The sequence below is a fragment of the Dryas octopetala genome, chromosome 6, assembly GCF_963921425.1.
Source record: "Dryas octopetala chromosome 6, drDryOcto1.1, whole genome shotgun sequence".
In the NCBI taxonomy this organism is placed as follows: Eukaryota; Viridiplantae; Streptophyta; class Magnoliopsida; order Rosales; family Rosaceae; genus Dryas; species Dryas octopetala.
This window is the reverse complement of record NC_141371.1, coordinates 6,761,230-6,786,349: the sequence shown is the minus strand read 5'-3', so window position 1 is coordinate 6,786,349 and position 25,120 is coordinate 6,761,230. Positions and strand designations below refer to the sequence as shown.

General features: G+C 36.6%; 5 protein-coding genes across 16 annotated transcripts; 3 read left to right on the top strand and 2 right to left on the bottom strand.

Moving 5' to 3' along the window:
- Positions 1 to 171: 171 nt before the first annotated feature.
- Positions 172 to 1,384, bottom strand: LOC147281767 (uncharacterized). Its single transcript, XM_086249268.1, has one exon. It carries the CDS (start codon positions 1,285 to 1,287, stop codon positions 211 to 213), a length of 1,077 nt encoding a protein of 358 aa, XP_086105394.1. The 5' UTR covers positions 1,288 to 1,384; the 3' UTR covers positions 172 to 210.
- A 998-nt stretch (positions 1,385 to 2,382) lies between these two features.
- On the top strand, positions 2,383 to 6,676 carry LOC147281766 (ubiquitin-like modifier-activating enzyme 5). 11 transcript variants are annotated; one of them, XM_086246616.1, is made up of 9 exons: positions 2,383 to 2,519; positions 3,106 to 3,158; positions 3,248 to 3,725; positions 3,977 to 4,066; positions 4,519 to 4,555; positions 4,995 to 5,076; positions 5,196 to 5,270; positions 5,620 to 5,694; positions 6,239 to 6,676. In XM_086246616.1, exons 3-7 carry the CDS (start codon positions 3,630 to 3,632, stop codon positions 5,200 to 5,202), a joined length of 312 nt encoding a protein of 103 aa, XP_086102742.1. In that variant the 5' UTR covers positions 2,383 to 2,519; positions 3,106 to 3,158; positions 3,248 to 3,629; the 3' UTR covers positions 5,203 to 5,270; positions 5,620 to 5,694; positions 6,239 to 6,676. The 11 variants fall into 11 exon arrangements, with proteins under 11 accessions (XP_086102742.1, XP_086102741.1, XP_086102740.1 ...); XM_086246615.1 differs by having other exon boundaries at positions 2,386 to 2,968; XM_086246618.1 differs by having other exon boundaries at positions 2,392 to 2,523.
- Positions 6,677 to 7,553: 877 nt separating this feature from the next.
- On the top strand, positions 7,554 to 7,823 carry LOC147281765 (low temperature-induced protein lt101.2-like). Its single transcript, XM_086247130.1, has 2 exons — positions 7,554 to 7,648; positions 7,740 to 7,823. The coding sequence occupies exons 1-2, from the start codon at positions 7,568 to 7,570 to the stop codon at positions 7,821 to 7,823; spliced, it is 165 nt and encodes a 54-aa protein (XP_086103256.1). The 5' UTR covers positions 7,554 to 7,567.
- A 3,564-nt stretch (positions 7,824 to 11,387) lies between these two features.
- Positions 11,388 to 15,909, top strand: RIP2 (ROP interactive partner 3). Of its 2 annotated transcripts, none has more exons than XM_086246900.1 (4): positions 11,388 to 11,647; positions 12,896 to 12,975; positions 13,628 to 13,799; positions 13,960 to 15,909. In XM_086246900.1, the coding sequence occupies exons 2-4, from the start codon at positions 12,956 to 12,958 to the stop codon at positions 15,616 to 15,618; spliced, it is 1,851 nt and encodes a 616-aa protein (XP_086103026.1). In that variant the 5' UTR covers positions 11,388 to 11,647; positions 12,896 to 12,955; the 3' UTR covers positions 15,619 to 15,909. The 2 variants fall into 2 exon arrangements, with proteins under 2 accessions (XP_086103026.1, XP_086103025.1); XM_086246899.1 differs by having other exon boundaries at positions 13,954 to 15,909.
- Positions 15,910 to 19,054: 3,145 nt separating this feature from the next.
- LOC147281763 (uncharacterized) lies at positions 19,055 to 23,758 on the bottom strand. The gene is made up of 8 exons (XM_086248336.1): positions 23,506 to 23,758; positions 22,610 to 22,786; positions 22,251 to 22,514; positions 21,810 to 21,844; positions 21,634 to 21,729; positions 21,177 to 21,330; positions 20,414 to 21,063; positions 19,055 to 20,203 (listed from the first exon to the last, which is right to left on the bottom strand). Exons 1-8 carry the CDS (start codon positions 23,612 to 23,614, stop codon positions 19,331 to 19,333), a joined length of 2,358 nt encoding a protein of 785 aa, XP_086104462.1. The 5' UTR covers positions 23,615 to 23,758; the 3' UTR covers positions 19,055 to 19,330.
- Positions 23,759 to 25,120: the final 1,362 nt, after the last annotated feature.

Sequence of the window (25,120 nt, the reverse complement as noted above, 5' to 3'; positions counted from 1 at the left end):
ACACGAGATTCACCTCTATTAGAGAGGGTAGCTACAATGTGGTTGAAAAATATGGGCTCTAAACTTCAGAACATGTACGAGAAATTGATAATTGCAAGTTCCATAGAAGCTGAAAATGAAGATATAGATTAATTGCATATAAATATCTTTGCTTGTGCAAAACATCTCGAGTCAACTAAAAAAACATGACAAAATCAGTAATCTTCGTGATCACGAAAGATTCTTCTTGACTTTGTATAAAATCACAAAGCAAGGGAGCACAGCCTCCAAATTGAAAACCACGAGCTCTTTGGATTCACCAAACTGATCCCCACTCCATTCCATCACAGAATCAAAGCCACCCTCTTCGTTGTCCGTGAGCCTATCTGCATGGTAATGAGCAATGCGACCTGCAATCACTCTGCACACCACAATAGCCTTCCTCGTGCACACCCTTTTGGCCAAGCATTCACTGGTCACCTTCTCATGTGCCCTCCAACTGTTTTCGAAAAACGACACCGTCCCGTCTTCAGTGCAAAACTCCAAAGCTATCATTCTGCAGACTTGGCAGCATTTCCTTTGACAAATGGTGGAGACCCCATTGTTACCTAAAGAACAAGTGATAATGGCACCATGGAATTGCAATAGCTCGTTCCCATCAACCACCAACCTCTCCATCTTCTTAACAATACGACCCTTTTCATACTTGGATTTGATCATCTCCCTATACTCTTCAAAACCATGAAAAACATCCAAACTATGGTTCACCCTCAACACCTTCTCAATCGTGAGGCCCATTTCGCCAGCCCATCCAGATCGGATAATGGACTCCACAACACCAATTGATGGGTCTCCCCCAACAAGTTCCGAGACCACGTTAATGGGCTTTGGGGTTTTGTTGGATCGATTTGCAATTGCAGTCTTTGCAGATGTAGATGTAGACGAAGAAGAAGAGCCTGCATGGGGATGATGGGGTTTTTTCTTGTTGGCTTTTGAAGGCACTTCCTTCATGACATATGATTTTGAAGGCATTTCCTCCTTGACATGTGGTTTTGAAGGCTCTTCCTTCTTGACATGTGGTTTTGAATCTTTTGGTGTTGGAGAATGAGAAGGGGGTTTTGGGTCTTTGTCTTTTGGCTTGGGTTTGAAACAAGTGATGGTGGCGCTTGGATGGCACACCAAAGCTGCCAGAGAAGCTGCTATTAGGCACTTTTCCACCATGGCTATGCTAATTTCTCTGTGAGAGTATGTGTAAGAGTGGACCCTATTGCAGTTTTGCAAAGTGTATATCAAAAATGAGAAACTCATAATCCAAAACTTTGGCCCATAATTACGTGAACTTCAAGGCAAAATAGGAAATTCGCTCATGTAAATTGCTTAAATTGTGCGTGCCAGACTGCCAATATTAAACGCTTGCATGGTTCAAATCTTTTGGGCGATTGTTTCTTCTTATGGTCACCCAGAAAATCGCATGTCTATATATCACTATATGGTATGTGTCAAACCATGAATGGGCCTTGCTTTTGGACAAATCTGGGCCAAGGCTTGGATCAAAGTCCATCAGCCCAAATCCCAAAGTGAGTTTACCCAGCATTGCAAAAACATGAAAAATAAAGAGTTATTTATATTTACACTTCTGAGATTTATTGTCTTTTCACATATATTTTTTGGGATTTCAAAAATTACACATACACCCCTTGAGGTTTCAAAATTGTTGCATATAACTTCCTGCAAGAAAAAACAATAAATAAACAAAGAAGAAAATATTTGTATTGAGATTGGACCTTACATCTTGACTAATCTTATTAGGTCATTTCACCCTTTAGTAAGCCTTTCAACATACTTTCTCATCATTTTTCGTCTCACTGTAGGGTATATGCAACAGTTTTGAAACCTTATAGGGTGTATGTGTAATTTTTGAAACCTCAGTAGATGTATGTGAAAAAATGATAAATCTCATGTGACATCACTACAACAAAATTGTCAATAGATATCACCATTTTTATATCAGATTTGAAATCGACTGATATTGTAAAAATTATGATATCAGATAATTTTTTATCTGATTTCTAAACTTTATTAGAAATCATATGCTTTTTTTCAACTGATATATAATATATTTTTTTTTCTAAGAATTTATAAAGACATCAGTCTAAAGTGTCAACTGATATCATAAGTTTACATGTCCCTCCCCCACTTAAACACACCTAAATGAACCTGATATAAAATGTTTTTGCTTTTTATTTTTTATTTTTTTATTTTTTTATTATTTTGTTAACATATCAGTGTAACAGTCAACTGATATCTTAACTGCATCAGTTGACCTTTGACCCAAAAAACAAAAAAAAAAAGTTGACCTAAAAGGAAAATTAGGAGCACGCACGCTGGCACAACACCTCACTCAAACGCACCCACACTCAGAGTCGCACCCAGTACGCCTTCCTACTCCTGCTCGATCTACCAGCGGCTGTCGTTGGTCGCCATAGAAGCTTCTCCAAATTTCGGGCTTAAGGTTGCAGCTTCGACTTCCGGTTCGAAAGGCATGTGGGTTTCCCTGCATTCTCTGTCTTCCATTCTTCTCTGTCTTCAATTCTTATGTGTCTTCCAATTCTGTTCATTTAGGGTTTCAAATTTATTTGGTGTACTTTGATTTTAAGCTTTTAATTTTTTTAATTTCTAAGAATTTTCCACATCAATTGTGCGTCTGAATGTGGTTATGGCTGAGTTTTGGGATGGGTCTGTGGCTTAGAGCAGTTTTTTGTTTGATTTTGTGGTGGATTTAGGTTCCACTGATTTTCTGTTTGGTACATTTGCTGAGTTTTAGGAATAATAAAATACAGTCTATTCTCGAAAAATAGATCAAGCTTCAGAGAGAGAGAGAGAGAGGCAGTGGAGATGGAACTGAAGGAGATGCTTAACGACCTTGAATCTCTGAAGCAATAGCTAACTGATCCGTCTCTTCGTGCTCCAATCGATAAATGATAATTAAGTAATTCATTATTTATTGTTAACTTAAGTTCCAATAACGGAATACTGATAAGTTTACTAATTTTTACTTGTTGAACTGATGACTCTTTTTTTTTTTTTTAAATGAACAATTTAATTTGTATCTACAATTGCATGTAGAACGCCTCACTAGTCTTGCAAATTATGGACCTGTTCGACGTTCAAAAGTTAAGGTATTTGTCTTACACGTAATTCTATGGTTTTCCTATTGTCATTGTTTTTATGTATGCTTAGGTGATGATTGTACTTTTCGTTCATGCAGTACATGGAATGGTGGCAGGATATGAGTGCTGAGGTGGTAGATAGCAATCCTTACAGTAGCCTTATGGCACTTTAGAGGATGGGTATTGTGGAAAACTATGAAAGAATACAGGATTTCTCTGTTGCCATCATTGTCTATATTTATCTTCTCTTTCCAATGCTCCTTTCATTATTGCAGAACAAAATTTAGTTTTCCCACAAAAACAATTCAAAGTTTTGTCTTTTATGCATATGCATTCGTTTGTCCATTCTGGTTGATATGGATGTGTGTTTGCCATAAAATGCTTGTATTGATGTCCTCTCTGCTTATTTAATTGGTGATTGGTCATTCTCATGAGATTGCAGGGAGTAGGTAGTGTGGGAAGTGTAGCAGGTGCGATGAGATGCTAATGAGATGTGGTATTGGCCGCCTTTTATTGTATGATTATGACAAAGTAGAGTTAGCTAACATGAATAGTTTATTTTTTCGTCCAGAGCAGGTATTCATCCTTATTATTCTCTTTTGTGTTTTTTTTTCTTTTTGGAAATTTCTCTTTACTGGTATATATTGTCTCAGTCAGGTCATTATATGCTTCATAAGTAAGGTGCTGTTGCATTTAAGATTGTACCAAAGGCCTTCTTGACTGCCTTTGTTTTGTTACTTTAATTCTTCAAATTTTTCCGAGAGACCAAAGATAATTTTATTTTCTAAGAATTTCAGGTTATATGATTTATAAAGTTTCATTTTAAGGTGATGTGGTTTTGTTTTCAAAGTGGTATGACAAAGACAGATGCTGCTATACAGACCCTTTCAGACATAAATCCGGATGTTGTGCTTGAGGTAAGCATTTCTGAGGATTTTTCCTATCTTACCTCATCACAAATGTAAGAGTGCATTCCATCTTTCATTTTCCTTCCAGATTTTCTAGGCATAGATGCTTGATTGTATGCTAATGCCACTAGTATGGACCTTTGAATATATGATAGTTCAATCGTACTGGCCATATTTTTTAAGCAAATTCCCCATCCTTACCAGTTTATTTTGTGTCTAGAGTTATACACTGAATATCACAATAGTGCAAGGTTTTGAAACCTTTATGTCAAGTTTGAAAAATAAATCGTTTCACCCAAATAAAGAAGGTAGTGGAGTGGACCTTGTCTTAAGCTGTGTTGATAATTATGAAGCAAGGATGGTTGTTAATCAGGTACTAGGTTATTCTTATGTTATCTATTTGTTTCTTCTGCCTCCAAGAAAATAATTGCAAATAGAGGTTTTTGCTAACTGTTATACAGGCTTGCAATGAACTGAATCAGACATGGATGGAGTCTGGTAAGCAAAGTTGTTCCTATATATGTATTACCTTAAGTGCAAATTGTGTAATATTAAGAGACCTATATCGAGTGAGCTGCATTAAGATGCGCTGTGAGTGAGATCTAATAAGGACCTAAATTAAGGATAGACATTTTAGCTGTTTAATCAGATATAAACTGTTAAGATGCACAGTGGTGAGATTTCATCTTTTCAGCCGTATATATATGGTTATGTCTGTGTTTATTTATCTATGTGGGTCCATACGTTTAGATGAATAGTCAAGCATACAATGATTTGTTAGACATGCAAACTTTCTTTTGCATGATTTGCTTTTCATTTTTAATCATAGTGGAAAATCATTGTGGTATCCAATCAATTTTGATTGCCTAGTGAATATTTATATAACATAGGAATGTAAAGTCAAGGAAATTCACATGAAGAACATAAAAATTGGCAGGTGTGTCTGAGGATGCTGTTTCAGGTCATATTCAATTGCTGATTCCTGGTGAAACTGCATGTTTTGCATGTGCACCACCTTGGTATGCTTTCTTTACCATTTATATAAATTTTGATGATGTTGGAGGATTCTCAATATAGGAACACAAAACATGAAGAATTGAAGATTGATCTTTTTTTTTTCCTTATATCTCTTTCTTAGGTTGTAGCATTTGGAGTAGATGAACTCACTCTTAAGTGTGAAGGGGTTTGTGCTGCATCTTTACCTACCACTATGGTAAAAGTTCTTCTCTTCCAATTCCTTGGTGGCTCTCCTTATTGGGGAGTTCAATTATTGAAACTTGCTAGTGTTTGTTTTCAATGCTAGTTTGCTTAAAATCCATAGCGTGACCACATAAATCTTGATGTTGCTACTTATTATTTGGAAGAAAAAGAAAACAAAAATCTTGACATTGTCATTTTGAATTCAACTGAAGATGACACTTGGCTTAGTTACTCTGTAGTCTGTAGTATACAGGCACTGTAGACAATCTATAATTGGTTGATTGATATGTCAATTTATTATGTGGCATGGACAATACCACAACTGTTATTCTTATAGCAATTAATTTGATATGATTTTTTAGGGAGTGGTTGCTGGGCTTCTAGTCCAAAATACACTCAAATACTTGCTGAACTTCGAAAATGTCACCCCATACTTGGTAAGTCGTATGTTGAATTCTCTCTCTCTCTCTCTCTCTCTCTCTCTCTCTCTCTCGCTCTTTCCTCTACATTGACCAAATAGCAATTTTCTTAGAAGTACACGGATGCATGAAGTAGAGAAATGGGAGGGGAGTTAGGCATCAACTCATTTTGTAGTGTGGTGTAGTTCCATTCAACCACTGTGTGCCAGTGAGTAGTGACCTAGTAATTCAAATTATATTGCTAAGCTATATAGTTATAGAATCGTTAGGCTATATATACCTGCCTAGTCTATGACCATGAATTACTACCCTCGTAATTATATTATATAGTTTATCGGGCTTGGCTTGCCAGAAAAGACCAATCTATGTACAATTGTACCATAGCCCCCTAGTTATTGGTCCAAACTGCAGCTGGAGTAAAAAGGCAACCTTATTTATTCTTTATGCATGTTTAGTTGAAAATTGAGATGAATAAGGCATGCATGTAGTCAGTATATAGGACTTGTGAGATCAATGAATTTGTGGTTAAATTTGAGAATATATATTCCTTTGATGTTTTCAGTGGTCCAATCTGAAGATCAAGCGAAGCGGATACACACAAGATCAAATAGATGAGGTGCGGGTGGAATGGGGAGATTTGTGAACTTCAATTATCTTGAGACCGACAAGTTGGTAGGTGGTGTACGTTTGCCTTTTTTGTGGATAGAATTTGCTGTCGAGCATGTTCATATTTTGCAAAGCATGGAAGAAGATTGAAGATTGGTGCTTTTAATTAGAATACATGCTGCCATGCCAATATTTTGTAAATGGTGGCAAAAGTTAGAACTAGCTAGAGACATAGTGCTGATTTGCAGATTAATTAGCCTAGGTGCTGCCATGCTAATATTTTGTACATGTGGGCAGCTTTAATTTGGTATATTACAACTTGTGTTTTGGTTTTGTAAAGGTCTTCACAAGCATGTTTTGGTTATCTTATTAGATATTTGTACTGTAAACCTTTTGGGGCAGCTTTGAATATTGTTATTGGTAATTATTGAAATATATATATGGAATGAGAATGAAAGATTTTGTGTCTGCATAAATTTCTGGCCATTTCAATTTACTGGCTCAAATTTATGTATTGATATCCTTTTTAGGTGAAAAAAAACTGATATATAATGTACATAACAACTGGTCTAAAGGATGTTTTGATATCAGTTTTGGACTAATAATTGATATTTTATAACGCTTTGATATCAGGTTCTTTCTCAGATCTGATATAAAAACAATATTTAGATATCAGAACCTATTCCATACCTGATATTGATATCAAGATTATATATATCAGATTCTACTATAGACCTGATATTGATACTATAATTTTATATCATATTCTACCTCAAACCTGATATTGATATCGAGTTATATGTCAGTATTAGTATCCAATACGATATCTATTGACCAATTCTGTTGGTACTTGGATTTTATAGATATCAGAAATAATATCAAATTGGATATCCATTTTGTATTTAGGATATCAGGTTGAAAAAGAAAAATGATATAATAAACAATGTTTACATATCAGTTTAAAACTGATATCTAAAATACCATACATTAGATATCACGACGCCCTATATCAGACGGCTACCCAAATAGATATCAGTCCACGACTGATATCTATCGACATTTTTCTTGTAGTGCATAAGTGTAAATAACTCGAAAAATAAATGCTAAATTACGTGGCCTCCAGCCCTGCTTTTGGAAGTTGGAACTCAGAGGTTTTCTATCAACAACTAATTGCACAAGTTTCTCATCATCATTTCACCAGCTCCGATTAGAAAGAAAGCAGCTTCTAATGCCATAATTCATAAACAAATTGACAATGCAGCAGAACAGAGCAGAGCAGGCTAACATGAACGCAGAGTCATGCATAGAAATCCTTCTTGCCATATTTTTTCCACCATTGGGTGTCATCCTTCGCTATGGCTTTGGGGTAATGTGCTCCTTTAATTCAATTCCTGCTTTGTTTATGTGTTTGGGTTTTGGGGTTTAATTGCAAACACCACTTGTTTGTGAAATTGCAGCCGGAGTTTTGGATCTGCTTGTTGTTGACATTGTTGGGGTATATTCCAGGAATTTTGTATGCAGTTTACGTGTTAGTTAGATGATTAGCTTTTTCTATTTGTTCATGAAATTGCCTTTGTTTTTTACATCTTATATGTTCTGATTGTCTGTTTGTGTGATGTGACAGATATGTTTTGAGATCTCTGTCTTTGCTTTTGTCATTTTTAATAGTTCCATTTTTGCTTTTGTATTTTCCCTAGTACTTAATCTTATCACATGATTATCATAATCTTATATAGATCATTCTCAGCTCACAAATCACTTAAATATTTTATTATGCATGAAAAGGTTGAGCAATTCTTTGGTGCTGAAATACAAAATGCGAAATGTGAGAGAGCATACGAATTTCGTAAACTTCATTTCGCATTAGAGGATTCTATTGGAATGATCTGGCTTAGAGTTCATTGTTTGATTTGATTGTTTAATTTTGATGAAAAGCTCATATAGAAAGAGGCCGAAAGTAGCTTCATAAACAGGTCATATGACCAAGATGGGTCAAATAATTTGTTAACATTGCATGGCCCACAAGAGACCTTAGGGTCTAATTACACCCAGAAACTATCAAACACAATCAAGTTTTAATGAAATCTTTTAGTGAGAATTATATTCCACTTCAAAATGACTATTCAAAAAGAATATAAAAATTAAAATATAAAAAAAAAAAAAAAAAAACAAGTGGAGACCAGTCATTGGCTTTCAAGATGGAAGCCAGTCCCCTATGGTTGGCCTCCTGGTTTTAGTTTTGTTTATTGTATCCTTGAAAGAAATAATAAAGTTAAATTCTTTTAAGGGTGTTTTAAGAATAGCTAGGGTGTATAGAGTCAAATTTAAAGTATTTAAATTGAAATTTAGATGTGAAGAAAATGTGACTTTCATGGCTTTGATGGGTCAAGAAGTAGGACCTTATTTAGTAACTGAGTGTTGATAAACTTTTTGAGTAAGAATGGAATCATCTATGAATATTTATTTACTTTATATTCTATGAATAATTTTCATGTTATCCTTTTTACTCTTCTGCTGTTATTAATGCAAATGCAAGTCTGTGAATTAAGCAAGGCATTATATATATGATCCATTGCAATTTGAGAAATGGTGTACATTTAGAGACAAAGATCCTTCTCTCTTTTTGATAATCGTAGAAGCAACAAATTAATTGGATGCTATATATGAACAGTAACTATGTAATTGATGGCCAAGTTGTGGACCAGTAGGTGTTAAGCATGCTCTCATCAATGAAGTCTACAACAACCAATCCCAAAGCTATATTAGCCAATCCACTTTCGGCAATGAGTGTGACTTTGCCTTGCTTAATTTTAAAGCTTTTAAGGGGATAAGGTATTGCTTATCCTGTTATTTTTAGATGTCTTCTTGTTCAAGGAAATGATCAGAATTATAAGCCATCAATATACCAACTTGCTTTCATTGCAAACAAAGCAAAGAGGCTTATTAGTTAACATATGAAGGCATCCTAGCTCCTCCATTGTTTTGCACTCTTTTATCAATGCAGTTGACATGCACAATACTCTTAATATGATTGGTTCTGCAGAAGGAACTTTTTCCTTTACAACACACACACACACACACACATTTCTCCTTAACAACTGCACTGGCTTGACAAATTAAGCCAGAGGCATTTTTCTCCATAAAAGGGTTGAGTACATAAATAATTGCAAGTACAAAATGGTTCGGCTATATTTGTGTTTTGATGGATCATTGGTGTAATGGAGAGTATCGATCATTCATCTAACACATATGTGAATAATTGTTAACGGTTGATTGAAGTGAATCTCACTATAATATTCATATTAATGAAGAATTGTCAATCAATCACATGTGCATGGACAACTGTTGGGGTTCAAAGGATAATACTACCATCAATTATTTATATATGTGTGCAAAAAATGACTGTGAACTATTGATTTCGCCACACAATTTACATTATTTAACGACCGTTAATTTTATTCCAAAAAACAAAATGACTGCTAATCACCTACGCGCATGGATGACTAGGGTTGGGTCGATGTTGGTAATCGATCCGACAAACCAAGACCAAAGACTAAACCGACAGAAGGCGAAAGGCACAAAAAGGACCACTGTTGAACTGACAACCGTCGGTTATTGACTTTTCATGTTTAGGTGGGTTCAGTCGGCGGTATTTGGTGGTGCAGTTAGACTTTATGGTGTTTCGCGGGGGTAGTAGTCAGACCAATTTCGATCCTGATCGTGGCAGTGTGGTTTGATCGTACATCCGAAACCGATGGAGGAGGAACAAGTGAACAACTACCGAATTGATCAATTCGAATTGGGTCGGTGATCAATAAAATTCAGTCTGTCGGCCCTAGGATGACTGTGCTTAGCATAGCTCTTGGTGTAAGTTGCACAAAGACCTCACTCATAACAATCATTACTACTGTTCTGTAACCCCGAGTAAGGGGCTTTAGCACATGTCTTGGTTTTAAATAGGACCATGAGGTCCATGACACACTTAAACTCATGTCTCATCAGTCATTACATATTGGTTGCAGCCGTTGCATTGACCCACTATGAGTCCTAAGTCAAGGGGAAGTTGAGAAAGTTCCAAGGTAAAGTCAGGGGATCAACATAACTGTGATATGCACATTGGCTAGTTAGTTTAAACTTTAACGTCTCCATTGGAATCCAAAGTCATAAAGAAAACTAGAAAACGGAAGCATTGACAAAGCCCAAGTCTGTCCCTACGCTTGTGTAAAGTTGTAAACCAGCTGTAAGAGGTAGATATATCAAGGATGCTTAATTTAATGAACCAACTATTATTCGATGAACCAAATTTAAAACATGGGAATCGAGAAAAACCCCCCAACTCTATATTATTTAGTATAGCTTGAAAGTCTGAAACTTTTAATATTCCAGTAATTATGAGTTCCTAACTGTATTCAAAGATAAGATCTTTGTTAGCATGCGCATTGTCAATTGTTCAAATTTTAAAACTTTGTTATGACGTTCACACTTAACAATCACTAATAATCATGTGTAGTATATAATTGACGTTACTATTTTCTATTAAAAAATTTCTAATTGTATTAAAATGAAGAACTTTGTCGGTGTTAATTGAAATCTTGTCATAACTCACAATTAACGATTCAGTTATTTGTATACATATGTATAATTGACATTACCATTTTTTAATGTTATATCATAAAACGTACCTAAGATTCGTTTGCACCTAAACAACTAAAAAACAAAGGAAGTTAGTAACTAACACTAACGCATAGGCAGATCCTAAACAAATTCATGGGGATTAGTTTATTAAGATGGAGCACCGAGCACACTATATAATTAGCAAATTACACATTTGTTTTTGGATGTTGGAACTTGGACGAGCAAATCGAGCAGTGGGCAGTGAGCTTGCTCTTCACCCAAAAAAAGTGGGCAGCTGTAGAGATCATCAATCCATCAATCACGTAGGTAGACCCACCACCATACCCAGTGACCCATGTGATTGGGAGCGCGTGAGAGAGCGCGTGGATTAGTAGTCGCGTAGCACCAAAAACATCTGTGGTAGCCAATTGGCCATTGGCCCATTGCTTTCCTCTGTTTTTTTTTTTGCTCACTCCCTCCACTGACAAAAAACAAAGACGAAGAGAAAGAGTCTTACACTCACTTGGGAGGTCGGCACAGAAGCAGCTGCTGAAGAAGCTCTACCAAACCCTCCCCAATGCTGCAACACCAGACAAACCAAGCACCTGACCCTTCCTCTTCCTTCTCAAAGCTCAAAACTAGGGTTTTCTGTTCTGCCATTTTCAAAGACTCTTCCTTCCTTCCTTTCTAGTTAGTGCTAGCTAGCCAACCAGACCTATAGCCACCTGGGCCAGACACAGAGATCTTTCTGGTAAGCCCAAACGTTGTCGTTCTCATTGTTATACGTTTCCCTTTTTATATCACCCTCTCTTTTAACTTGGTGTTACTCTTTGTTTTTGGTTCTATTAAAAATATGATATTTTTGTTGTTGGTGCAACTGGTTTTTGTTTTAGACACTGTCAATTTCTGGGTTCTGCTACTTTTAGTTTGTTCTTGTGGAATCTTTTGTTTTTTCGTTTTCTTTTTCTAATTTGAATGTCTGGGGAATTCGTGCTTTTGAGTTTTGAATGAAAATGGTGGTTGGTGGTTGAGCAGAAAGGCTCTTATTTTGCAATCTCTGTTTCCATTGCAACCTCTGGTTTCGAAGGGTTAGCAGAGAAGAAGAGCTGAAGTTTCTTCTTCTTCTGTTTTTTTTTTGGGTACAAAGTTTCTTTCTTTTCAAGTTTTGTTTTTTAAGTATTTTGGCTTAACGAAAAAGATATTTTCTTTTTTCCAATTTTGCTAAGCATAAAGCTCTATTTCCACAGTCTCTCTTTAAGCTATTCATGTGCTAGTTTACTATAGATCTGTGTTATGAACCCAGTGTTCCATAGATCCAAGCGTTTCAATGTATATGTATTGGTTCTGTGGTACATGCATTTCATTTTAGTATCTATCCCAGTGGGGTAATTTAGGAACATTGAAGAACACCAATTTTATTTGCTTGTATTGATGCATGTCCAAAAATATTTTGCTATTGTTTGAATAAGAAAAATTGGGTTTCATCAAATCAAATAAACAGAAATAGGGCTCATTTGTGCTCTGCTAGGTCAAATATGCCCACAATCAATTAGTTATTAACAAAAAAACCCTGTTTGTATCATGAACCTTTATGAAAATTAAAAATTATAAAAGGGCCATCCTACCTGGCTATTGTTGTCATTTCCTAGTTCCTGTTGGCCCATTGTGTCTTCAATAAGTACCGAGTAAAAAGGAGGGAAAAGGGGAAAGGAAATTGGAAAGGTTGAGACAGTTTGCTTAATGATACTCAATGAATCTTGCAGGTGCAGCTTTTCTTTATTTTTCTTTTGAATATTTTTGGCTTTGGGTTGGTGGTAGTGGTGGTAGTTTCTATGGACTTTCTTTTAAGGCAGGTGTGTTGTTTGTTTGTTTGTTAGGTTTTGTGTTAAATACGGATCTAAGGTGGCCATCCTTTATGAACCCTTGTGTTTTTGTACATATATATGAGATTCTCTTTTATGTTTCTCTCTCAGCCAAAGATTTCTCTGAACTGCTGCAGGTGTTGTGGGTCAGGGGCATTAGAAAAGGAAGCAGTACTGTTACCAAATAGATATAGAAGATGCAGACACCGAAAGCAAAGTAAGATTAACATTTAATTGGTGTTTTTATAGGAAGATCAACACTAGTTTGCATAATTTTGTACTGTTCTAATACTCTCTATTAGTCTTCAAATTCTTTGTCTTTATATTTAAATTTAGGAACATTAGGTAAAATTTAACTGCTGATATATAAGTGGTATTTGCTAGTATCACCAAAATTAAAATGCTGAATTATGAGTTATAATGTTGTAAAAATGTAATTTTTCCCTACCTGAATTAAATCTCTCTTTTTGTATCTGAAAAGTAAGTTGGACAAATCTAAAGAGGGATTGCTTGGAAAATGTTGGTTATGTGCTACTATGCGGCCTATCCCTGTGGGGATGAAACTGCTATGGAATTTGGTTGTCATTTTCTGTTATATCTAAGAGAAAGCTCGCCAAATGCTTGTGGAACTTGTGCTTTATTGGGTACTGATATGGTGCATGAGTGTGTCCACTTGAAACAAAATTGTATTAGCATCTAACAAGTTTCCTAGTTTAGCCCTCATAATATGATTTCTGAAAGTAGAAATTACGGAAAATATCATTTTTGTTCTTGATGAATGTTTGGCATCAGTTGTTGCAATTATCCTCTACTTTTAAATTTCAATGTATGCCTTCTAATGTTTAACTGCCTTTCCTACTTGAGAACAGAACTGGCTCTTTGGAAGTTCCTCAAAGGAAATCTCCAGCAACACCTCGAAAACTCAAGACGCCTGGATCAGATCCTGATTCAGTATCCTCTCCAAATATGGCAACTAGGACCCCAAAAGACAGAAGTCCAAAAGTCATTGAACGCAGGTCTCCGCGAAGTCCAGTAGCTGAGGTATTCCATGATAACTAATGATAATGAGTAACCATAGCTAATGCATGATCATCTAGCCTTCTTTTTTTAAATTCGAAAAAAATTGCAGTTTCTCTTATGCATTATTATTTTAGTGGTTGCTTGCTCATGTATTGTCCCATTTTCTGGTATTGAGCTTCAGAAGAAGAACCCAAAAAGAGTGTCAGAATTGGAATCACAACTTGCTAAGCTACAAGAAGATCTGAAGAGGGCAAAGGACCAGTTGAACTCATCTGAGACATTGAAGAGGCGATCCCAGCAGGAGGCGGAAGAAGCCAAGAACCAGCTAAAAGCCATGTCTGCAAAGCTTGAAGAATCCCAGCAGCAACTGATGGATATTTCAGCTTCTGAAGATGCTCGTGTTCAAGAGCTCCGTGAAATTTCTCAGGATCGAGATAGAGCATGGGAGTCGGAACTTGAGGCTGTCCAGAAGCAGCGTTCAATGGATTCTACTGCCTTGGCTTCTGCCATAAATGAAATTCAGAAGCTAAAGAGTCAGCTGGAAAGGGTGGCTGAGTCTGAAGCCAACCAGAGCAGGTATGCAGAGTCAGCACATGCTGAGATCCATACCTTGAGAATGGAACTTTCTGAAACTCTCTCCCTGGTTGAGAAATTGAAAACTGAGCTCAATGATTGCAAAGAATCTGAATCCCAGGCCCTTGAAGTTATAAAAAGTACTCGTATGCTATTGGAAACAGCAAATGCAACCATAGAAATGCTCCAATCAGATGGGATCAAAGCTACAGAGTCTTACAACTCCTTATCAGTGGAGTTGGAGCAATCCAAAGCTCGAGTTAAATCACTGGAGGGTCTTGTGAGCGAACTCCAGGCAGAACTGACTAATAGTAACAGCAATTGTTTGGTTAACTCTGCAGGCAATACAAAACTTGTTCAGGAAGATGAAGAAAATGAAGGAACAAAAGAGTTAAAAGCTGAGCTAAATTCTTTGAAATCTGAAGTGGGTCAATTAAGATCTGCATTAGAAGCAGCTGAGATGAGGTACCAGGAAGAATATATTCAGAGCACATTGCAGATTAGAAATGCATATGACCAAATGGACTCTACAAAATCTGAGTCATGCCAGAGGGAAGCTGAATTGGCAGCAGAACTAAAGAAAGCAAGGGCTCATATTGAAGACTTGAGGGCACAGCTGATGGATAAGGAAACTGAATTGCAGAGTTTATCAGAGGAAAATGACAGGTTGGCGTTGAAAATTGAGAAAAACCATTCAAGTGAAGGGGAATCTGAACTTGCAATGGAGCTAAAGAAGTCAGAGACTGTACTGGTAGAGTTGAAGGCAAGTTTGTTGGATAAGGAGACAGAACTGCAGAATATAACTGAGGAAAATGAAATGCTCAAGATGGAACTTAAAAATAAGGAAGTGGAGAGGACTAAAGTTAATGATGAGTCTGTTGCTTTGGCAGAAGCAGCAAGGGCTGCAGAGAGAGAGGCTCTGATGAAACTTGGCTATATAACTGAGGAAGCAGATAAAAGTACAAGGAGAGCAGCTCGGGTGACTGAGCAGCTGGATGCAGCACAGGCTGCAAATTCTGAAATGGAGGCCGAGTTAAGGAGGCTAAAGGTGCAGTCAGATCAGTGGAGGAAAGCCGCTGAGGCGGCTGCTGCCATGATTTCAACAGGAAACAATGGGAAATTCGTCGAGAGAACAGGTTCTCTCGACAGCAACTACAATCCCCTGAGTTCACCTTATTCAGAAGACATGGATGATGACTCACCGAAGAAGAAAAATGGGAACATGTTGAAGAAGATTGGGGTGTTATGGAAGAAGGGCCAAAAGTAGATGGAATTATATGTGGCAGGTTGCTTATCATTACTGGTTATTATTGTGGTGCTGGATTCAGTATGGTCTGTTATTTTGTGGTTCTTTTAAAATTATTGTTGACAGGTAGTTTGGATGAGTTTCAGATGGAGTTAAAAGACTGTATAGGTGTGTGGAAACTGTTTAACTTTGAAAAGTCCCTTTCTCACTTGATGCATGCCTGGCTTAAGGATAGACTTGATAAACATTGTATCTTATTTTTTAGTCTTTTCATTTATGTTATTAAAGCTGGTCTTTCTGCTATTAAATTCAGGTAATCATGTATGAATCAGTGACAAACGACATCAAAATGGAAAGAAACATTTTGTTTTGCTATAAAATTCATTCAGCTTATTTTGTTAGCTGCGTAGAAAAAGGTTCAACATAATCTTATTTATCAAGAAGGAAAAAAAAAAAAACTTACTGTTCAACTGAAAAAGAAAACAATAGCAGCATGTTTTCCAAGAGAAGTTGAACAGACAAAGATGATATAACAAAAGATAGTAACAAGAGAGAAAATCTTTTGTGGGTCAGCTTCAAACAACCTTCTCCTAGGTCATGTTTACTCACATAGAAGAGGAATCGGAGTGAGAAGGAGTTGAAGTGAGGAGTCTGTAATTTTCATTAAGTTGTTTACTAATTATATGGAATCACAATGAAAAAAAAAAATTGGTTCTCACTCATATGTGTTTACTAATGATCATGAATCAGAATAAAAACTAGTTTAATTACTAAAAAGTTTAAGAGTTAGAAAAAAACATATTATTTTCTTAATGTGTATTTGAGTTTTTAAAAAAGTTTGAGGGTAATTTTGGTATGAAACTATGACTGCAAGTGGAATGAGAATCAATACCTAATCCCCTTCAAGGAGTGAGATTGCTTTAAAAAAAGGAGTGTGATTCATACTTTTGGAGTGGGATCCACTTATTTTTTTATTTCCCAATGTAAGTAAACACATGATTGAAGTGGAATGAGAATGACTCATATTCATTCCACTCTCATTCCTTGTAAGTAAAGAGGACCCTATAGTGGAACATAACGTTAATAATGCTTCTAAATAAAAATTTACATGTCCTCGCTATAGGAAACGTAACCTCACATGCAAGAGAGAGAAGAGAGAAAGAGAGAAAAACTTGCCCCTTTCTCTCTCTCTCTCTCTCTCTCTCTCTCTCTCTCTCTCCCCCCTCTTTCTCTCTCTTGCTTGTGATGTCACATCCCCCTATAACGAAGACATGCAAGTTTCTCTCATGCTTCTAACATGAGAGACAAAAGCAAATGCTTCTCTCACCAGTATAGTGGTTCTACTTTTCCCTATTTTTCCTCCCACCTAAAACAAAAGGAAAATGGTATTTAATTATTATATTTTTTTTTTTGTAGAAAAAAATGTTGTGAAGACGGGATTTGAACTTATGGATACCAAAATACAACTTACCAAAGTCTTTAAAAAAAAAAAAATCATATTGGAATGAATCAAATCATGGATTTATCTTAATCTTAACCTTACCTACAGGGACGAATCTAGGATTTTAAAATGGGGTGGGCTAAACTTAGCTTACGAGTGAAACTCGACCGTATAAATGAATTTCATTAGAAAAAAAAAAAGTTACACCTAATTAGGGGAAACATAATGAGCCTTACCCTAAAAATGCATATCTAAACAAATGAAAAAAATCGCACAAAAAAAAGATAGCAATACAACAATTAAATATGCAATGCAAATACAATATAATACTATCTAAGTTGGGTCATATGTTTCTTCAAATAGCAAAAATCATTAAGTATCGATACTATTAGAAAATTCTCTTTTAATGTGGATGATCATACAATAATAACTTGTAGACCTATAAGTATGAGTCACTTAGTTAATACCTTGAAAATGAATATCTGCACATAAAAGATATACAACTTAAATTTAGAATTGCATGTCTATTGTTTATATGTTCCCAATTTTTCAAATCCCAACTTGATAGGTTCCCAATTTAGAATTTTATATTGTTTTATATGTTCCCAATCAATTTGTAATTTAACCATCACAATAATCAAGCTATAGTTTAATCAAAAAAAGAATCAAACCCTAATTTAATTATAAAAAATAATCAAAGCTCTAATTTTAAAATTGCAAAAATTTCTAATTTTAATAGATAGTTGAGCCAAAAAAAAAGTATAGAGATTGGGTGCAAATACATATATAATACCTTGGCGGCTTGGCACCCCTTGGAGATTGGAGGGTTGAGCTATTTGTGTGGGGCCGGGGAGATGAGTTTTGGAGCTGTAGAGGAAAGAAGTTGGAGCAAGTGCGGATCTATGGGCTGTTTTTGGGGGGAGTGGAAGTAAGTAAAAGTAATTTTTTTTCATTAAACAAAGAGGCAGTAGGTGCAGCATGTGAGAAGTTGTTCCTCAGCAGAAAAAAAAAATACTTAAACTGTGGGTAGTGGGCTACTGTGCTTGGGATGGAAATTGAATGGGCTAAGCTACCTAGGTAAGCTAAAAAACCAGAAAAAGAGCATGGGCTGCAGCCCACAACGTGCATTCGTCACTGCTTACCTACCTTCACCATTTAAGCTAATTCCAAAAGTTTAACATAGTAAAGTCTTTATTTAAGCTTCTAACATGAGATTCGACCAAAATAAAAAAGCCTTCTAACATGAGAGACAAAAACATATGATTCTCTCACCAATCATCAATGCCAAAAACATTAAAATATAGGCCTTTATATATAGAATATACATCTATCATTTATGTCTCAAATTATTTTCCAAATAATGTCAATAGTGTCGAAAAGAATTTTTTAAAGAAAAAAAATTTCCATCATTAAAAAAAAAAGTATGAAATTGCCAGATTGTGTATATATACAAATATGCATATATCAAATCCTCATGTAATTAGTATAAATAGTATGACAGATTATTTGAATGACACTACATCCTAAAATATACATACCAATTTTGTGCATTCATTTGGATATCTACAATTAGAGTTTATTTATTTTAAGCATGTTAAAGAATTAGTGTTGGAATATTAGTTTACACATCTGTTTGACTAATGATCATCACCGTGTCTTTGACTCTTCTATCATACCTAATTCTTAAACATTGATTTTCTTGTTTGATTTAATTGTATACTTGATTATTTTTCTATAATGCATAATTTTTCATGAGCTGATTATGTTACATTATTATTCAAGTTAAGAGGGTTTTTAAGAAATTGGGCTTTGAAGGTTCTTAAAACAAAAGATTTTACAAGAATAAATCCCTCAGTTTTTTGCAAGTGTAAATGTGAGAAAAGGAAATTATATAAAAAAAATTGGGCCAAGTTATATAAGATACAAAATAATTGTGTTCTATTAAACTCACTCTTAACAAAGAAACAAAAGCACTATTAATCAATTAAATACAAAAAAATAAATAAATAAACTCGTATCACCCATAACTATAAGGATCATATATCCAAATGATGTTGCGAGGTTGAGTTAGGTGGCAATTAATTTAACTGTAATGTTCATGAGAAGAGTAGAATAGAAGAGAAGAAAAAATGTATTTACAAGTAACACACATGCTGAATACATTAGTATCCTACATTATCAAGAAACCCTTCGGCGAAGGGAAGGTGGCTATCTCTGTCTAGTGTCTACCCCCAAACACAATCAAGAAACTCCCTCTGGTATTGCAACTCTAGAAGACCAGCATTATCTTCACTACTGAAATTGAGCTGAGGAGTGAGAATCACCAGCAAGCGTTTGCTTAGTCTCTGCGTTTATGTCCATAGTTCCAACTTGTCTGCACAAGCCATCAACCTGATCTTCAAAATGGGATCTTTCTCTCTGCTTGAAATCAGGTAGTTCATGTGTTGCATCTTCACCCACTTGCTCAGAAGGCATTTGCTTAGTCTCTGCGTTTATGTCCATAGTTCCAACTTGTCTGCTCAAGCCATCAACCTGATCTTCAAAATGGGATCTTTCTCTCTGCTTGAAATCAGGTAGTTCATGTGTTGCTTCTTCACCCACTTGATCAGTAGGCGCTATATTGCCAGCATCAGAAGTGGAACTTGAATCACAGATAGAAGACAACCCTTCATTAATAGGGGTTATTTTTATACCATTTACATGGGAATTACCCTTCAATTCTGGGCTCACTTTATCTTTCGAAAAAGCAAGGCTGTCATTCATCTCTGCGAAACAGTTTTCTTGCTCATCGATGTCAATACCATGTCCTTCAGTTCCAACTTTCACATCCTTCAAGTGATTTTCTCTGCCAGATTTAGGAGGCACTTTACTTTGAACTTTTGGAGTTATGCTGTTCCTTGAAGGACTAATAACCTTTGTTGCAGCATTTGATGCTTGCTGAAGTGGTACTGGAGATCTAGATTTCATATTAAGAGACGTTTTTTGAGAATCAGGTTTTTTGTTCCCCAATTTCATTACCGTTCTGGCAGGTTGAAGCTTTCCCAGCTTTGCCTTGTTTTGGCCCCCACTCAGGCTAACATTTCCTGCACCAGTTTTAGGCGAGCTACTAGGTACGACAGGATGAGGCTGCTTACTTCCATTGGGAGTGGACCCTGCTGACTTCCCCTACATAAAGTAAAAAACCAGACGGGTTACTTAAAAGATGAGAGAAAAGGAAAATAATAACATGATTTTGCCAACTTAAGTTTCACCACATTCAACAAATGTTTCTTTCAAGTTATTAGCTATATTTATCTTATTTAACTTATGAACTGACTTGAAAAAATAACTTCCCATCTACAACACAATAATCAAAAGCGGGAAGGCAAAACTAACCCCATCAAAGAAGCCAATTTTTGGTGATGGCAATCGAAGTCCGGAAGGTTTTGACGCAGGAGGAAGTGCACCATTTTTTTCAACCGGAGCTTTCACCACAGATTGGAGTAACCCGGTTACCTGAGTCTCATGTCTAATTGAGGTTTGATCATAAGCATGGTTCTGCAAATCCAAAATCTGAGGTACATCACCATCCACAGAGCTGCTTTTGAAATAGCTCGTGTCAAGGCTGGCTCTTGAACTATATGATGTTTTCTTCAAAGTAGAAGTTGATGATGAATCTGAGGACCATTCACTAACAGAGCTGGCAGGTGATATGCTAGAGCGCAGATTTGTCCCAGGCATCATATTAGACGTCAGATGAGATTTCCCAGACTGACTTTTACTTCTTGGTTCAATTCGTGATGCTATTTTGAGGGTTGAACCAGAGGAAGGTAGATTACTGGTCCTGGAATCAGTTTTTCTTTTGGAGTTGAAGGGAGATTTACCAATGTTGCCAGATGCACTACTGCCAGAACAGTTAAATGAGGAAAAAGCTGCTTCTCTCTTGGTTGCAGGTGAAGAATCCAATGAAGGAGATTTAGATAATGGCCTGGGCCTAGGCACAATTCGTGAACTTAAGGGTATTTTTGACATTGGAGCCCCTCTATCTGCAGTGATATAATTACGATTACAGAGTGAAAATTTAGAAAACTAGTAGAAACTGCTATGCCTTTCAAGGAAAAAAGGTAAATAAATCTGACCAAATGAAAGTTCTTGTTACCAGTTGCGCTTTTGGTGTTATCCTTTTCCATTTTGACAGGGTTACCACCCATAGAAGTCCTCTTGGTTAATGCTGCTGAGTTAGGATTAGGATTCCCTAATACCTTTGGTTGCTTCAAAAGAGATTTTGTTGACTCTCCACTTGTGGAAACAGACTTCATTTTCAAGAAGATAAAGTTGTGTCAATTACACTATCAAGTATCAAGGTCAGAACTTTTTTTCATTATGTTAACCATTTGTTAATCAGCATCAAGGATCATTTATTATCTCTGCATTGTTGGGTTCAAATAACACAAATAGCTTTATAAATTAGTTGAATCAACATTATATTTTACAAATAAAGTTATATCAAAGTAGCATATGTTGCAGTTTTAACTACTCATATAATTAGTGGTTAGTCATTTGCATGGTATAGCATAACTAACATTGATATTTTAGAGCATATTTGTGTTACATACCTGTGAGACTTGTGGACATCTATAAGCCTGCCTTTTCGATTTCCCAGGTTTTTGCACATCGATACTTGGCTTCTTAGAAGCAAGTCTAGGCATCATCTGAAATTGACAACATTATCTTAGATATTCTTATGATCTTGTGAATAAAATTGAAGCTTCCAGGCATTAACTAAAATTACCTGATCTTGAGAAGCAAAATCTATGCCCTTCGAAGCTGAAAAAAGAACAAGGCCCTGTTAGTTTAAGAAGTAAGTCTCCTAAGAAAATGGGCTGGTATTAGATGTTTGGAGGCAGTGGCACCACAAAGGTTTCAATATTTTATTTATGTTCCCCCTATATAAAGGTATTATCAATACCCACACCACTATTACTCCTCTAAAGAGACTCAAGTAAAGAAATCAGTGCAATTCCCTCCATCCTGTTAAGTTTCCATTCTATTTCTACAGTTATATTGCTTCAAGAATAGAAAGGAAAAAAAAAAAGTAAATTGTGGCCCTATATCCGTTTCTGTTTCCAATCCTCTGCAGCCAAGCACAAAATTTTCTGGCATATTAACCAGACAAAGTCAACAATCTCTTTTTGTTATATATACCACATACAAGTTATAGAAGTATACTAACCACGGCTAATCTCATTTTCTGTTACTCCTGAACCCACTTTAATACTTTCATCCACTGCATTGGCTGCCTTACTGGACTTCTGGATTGAAGCTCTTATATCTCCAAACAAATTGGCCTCAACACTTTTTAATGTCAAAGTATCACTTTCTAATGTGGAAATTGAATCAGTGGATCTACAAATTTCCTCTTGAATTCCAGGTAATATCTGTTTTCCACTCTTATCTCCTTCAATCATACTAGACAGCTCCTCAGGATCCAGAACACCTGAATTCACGAAATATCCCCCACTATGAATTTGAATACACAAAAATGACATTGACTTATAAACTTATGAACATCAAATCCACACAGAAGGCTACCTGCACTGGTGAAAAAAGCGCTATCCCAAGCTAAACTTTTGCGCAAGTTATACTTTCCACTTTTTTTTGTCATTTCTGGTTCTATCGACTCAGAAGGTTGAGATACTTGCTCCCTTAGCTTGAGGTTTTCAGGCACGACCTCTAGTTTGCTAGCAAGACCAGCCTCAAAAAGTTCTTCTGAATACCATATCATGAATAATTAGATTAAATGTGACAAAAACCATAGAATAATTGGTAAAAGAGGACAGCAAATCTAGAAATTATAAAATTACAAAAGGGAACTCAGATTTGGCACAACATACTTGTATAGCATTATAAATGCAAGACTTATGAAAAATCACTTTGAGACCAGATAGAGGACCAACAAACATAGGTGTTGCTGCGCTACGGACTAAATTGCTTGCTTCTCTCATATGAACCACTAAAAAAAAAAAAACACAAAATACTGACTGACCAAACCAAATCTCTTCAGGTAATCAACCTGGCATTATAGAATTGTTAAGCTAGTTAATAATGAACCCACTAACTCAGTCTAGTAAAACGAGAACAAATCAAGTTTGCATTGAGGCTTTCATAGTTTCATGTCCTAATAACAACACCTAAAAATGTACTATGCAAAAACAATTCACCATTTTTCAAGTATCCAAAATGGGAAATGAATTAAACACCAGACCCGCGTCTGAAAATCCAAATAACTTTTCAAGCAACAAAGAAAGCAATTGAAGCATTCCAAAATTTAGATAAATTCAACAAAGCAACAATCTTTTTTCTTTGGGTCGCTCTATAAATCGAAACCACACAGAGAACCAGATCACTCAGCTTCAGATTACGAAAAACTACTCCAATTCCTCTGAAAAGCAACAACAAATTAGAAAAACATATAATTGCAAGAGTACCTGGAAACACGAGGCCTCCAGCATACGAATCGATGAGGGAATCGTCTTCGGCCGAGACGTCGATGAGACTGAGTCGTCTCGGCTTACTCGTCAACTCGGACTCGTCCATTTCGGCTCCGATCGGAGGTTGCAGTGGCGAAAGCGTAGGTCGTTTTTTGTGGAGCGGATGATGAGTATTTTGAACTACGAAGAAGCGCCGGTTCAAATTTGGAAAACAAACGAATAAAGAAAAAGAAATGGAAAGTTATTTATTCATTTATATATTTTTGAAGGGAAGAAAATGGGAGCGTCTTGTGTGTACTGTGCTCGGACCGGAATAATGGTATTTACCTATTGCATGCGCAATAATAAGCGTTGGGCCCCTGATGGGGAGGCCATCAACGGTTAGGTATACCTCCTTTTTCTTTATCAATTTTAACCAAAACACATCAAAGTAGAAGGAGAAAGAAGCCTATGCCTAGAAGTCTAGAACAAAGTAGCTGTATTCCAATTTCCAACTCACCATACCTGACTTGCAATACAAATGGATTACAATTTAACACGTATTAATTTACAAAAATAATAAAAATTAAACACATATCAAATTGTAATTAACTAGCATATTAACGCACGAGAACACATGTCATTAACCTAGTAAGGAGGAATGATGGCTTCTAGGGGTGGGCATTAGGACCGAAAATACCGAAACCATCCCATTCCGTGCCATTCCGTATCATTTGGTCCCATCCTGTTTTTTTTTTTTCAATCCCGTACCGATCCTGTCCCGTACCGATCTTAAACGGGATGAGATCGGTCCTGAAGGTTCAATACCGGGATGATCCCGTCCCGTACCGAACAATTAAAAATTTAATTATTTAATAATTTAATGGGCCCAAATAGGCAAATATCACTAAACCCATTTTATTTTTTAACTTTCAGTCTTTCACCCAAAAACCCAACCCACACCCGCTCACGGCCCAATGGCCCAAGACTCCCAAATGGCCTAACAGGCTAACAATCCTAATTCAGTAACCTATTTCCTAAATGCCTGAAATGAAATCTGAATCACCTCACCTGATCCCTAAAATTCGAAAACACTCAAACAGACTACACTCTACAGTAATCCACTAATCCCCAATTCTGAAATCTGAATCACTCTCACAGTTTCACTCTCTCAGACTTCAGAGACTCCTCCCAGCGGCCACTCGCCCTCGCAGCCCAACCCTCTCCCACCGGCCACTCGCCCTCGCAGCCCGACCCTCTCCCAGCAGCCACTCTCCCTCAGTCCCTCGCATCCCACTTCAGATTCAGACGAAGTGCCTCTCGACGAAGTGTCTCTCGCATCGCAACCCTCGAAGCCGTCGCCGTCTCTCGTTGGGTTTGGGATCACTTTAATCGTTGCCGTCGACACAGCCTCTCTCCCCTCGCCGTCGCCACAGCCTCTGGTCATCGAGTCGCATCGCACCACTGCGCGTCGCACCACTGGCAGCCTCTCTCCCCTCGCCGTCGCCATAGCCTCTGGTCATCGAGGCACCAGCTTCTGTCGCCGTCGCCATAGCCTCTGGCCATCGCACCAGGCATCGCACTTAATTTCTACCATATCTTGTATGTATATTAATTGGTTTTTACTTTTTAG

Excerpts from the sequence above, each read along its gene's own strand:
- LOC147281767 (XM_086249268.1), bottom strand. The coding sequence starts at position 1,287 with ATGAGTTTCTCATTTTTGATATACACTTTGCAAAACTGCAATAGGGTC.
- LOC147281766 (XM_086246616.1), top strand. The coding sequence starts at position 3,630 with ATGCTAATGAGATGTGGTATTGGCCGCCTTTTATTGTATGATTATGAC. Across the intron at positions 3,726-3,976 it reads TATTTTTTCGTCCAGAGCAG|GTGATGTGGTTTTGTTTTCA; the intron begins GTATTCATCCTT and ends TTTCATTTTAAG. Across the intron at positions 4,067-4,518 it reads ATCCGGATGTTGTGCTTGAG|GCTTGCAATGAACTGAATCA; the intron begins GTAAGCATTTCT and ends ACTGTTATACAG.
- RIP2 (XM_086246899.1), top strand. The coding sequence starts at position 12,956 with ATGCAGACACCGAAAGCAAA. Across the intron at positions 12,976-13,627 it reads ATGCAGACACCGAAAGCAAA|AACTGGCTCTTTGGAAGTTC; the intron begins GTAAGATTAACA and ends ACTTGAGAACAG. Across the intron at positions 13,800-13,953 it reads CGCGAAGTCCAGTAGCTGAG|CTTCAGAAGAAGAACCCAAA; the intron begins GTATTCCATGAT and ends TCTGGTATTGAG.
- LOC147281763 (XM_086248336.1), bottom strand. The coding sequence starts at position 23,614 with ATGGACGAGTCCGAGTTGACGAGTAAGCCGAGACGACTCAGTCTCATC. Across the intron at positions 22,515-22,609 it reads CGCTTTTTTCACCAGTGCAG|GTGTTCTGGATCCTGAGGAG; the intron begins GTAGCCTTCTGT and ends TCGTGAATTCAG. Across the intron at positions 21,845-22,250 it reads AGAAAATGAGATTAGCCGTG|CTTCGAAGGGCATAGATTTT; the intron begins GTTAGTATACTT and ends TTCTTTTTTCAG.
- LOC147281765 (XM_086247130.1), top strand. The coding sequence starts at position 7,568 with ATGAACGCAGAGTCATGCATAGAAATCCTTCTTGCCATATTTTTTCCA. Across the intron at positions 7,649-7,739 it reads TCCTTCGCTATGGCTTTGGG|CCGGAGTTTTGGATCTGCTT; the intron begins GTAATGTGCTCC and ends GTGAAATTGCAG.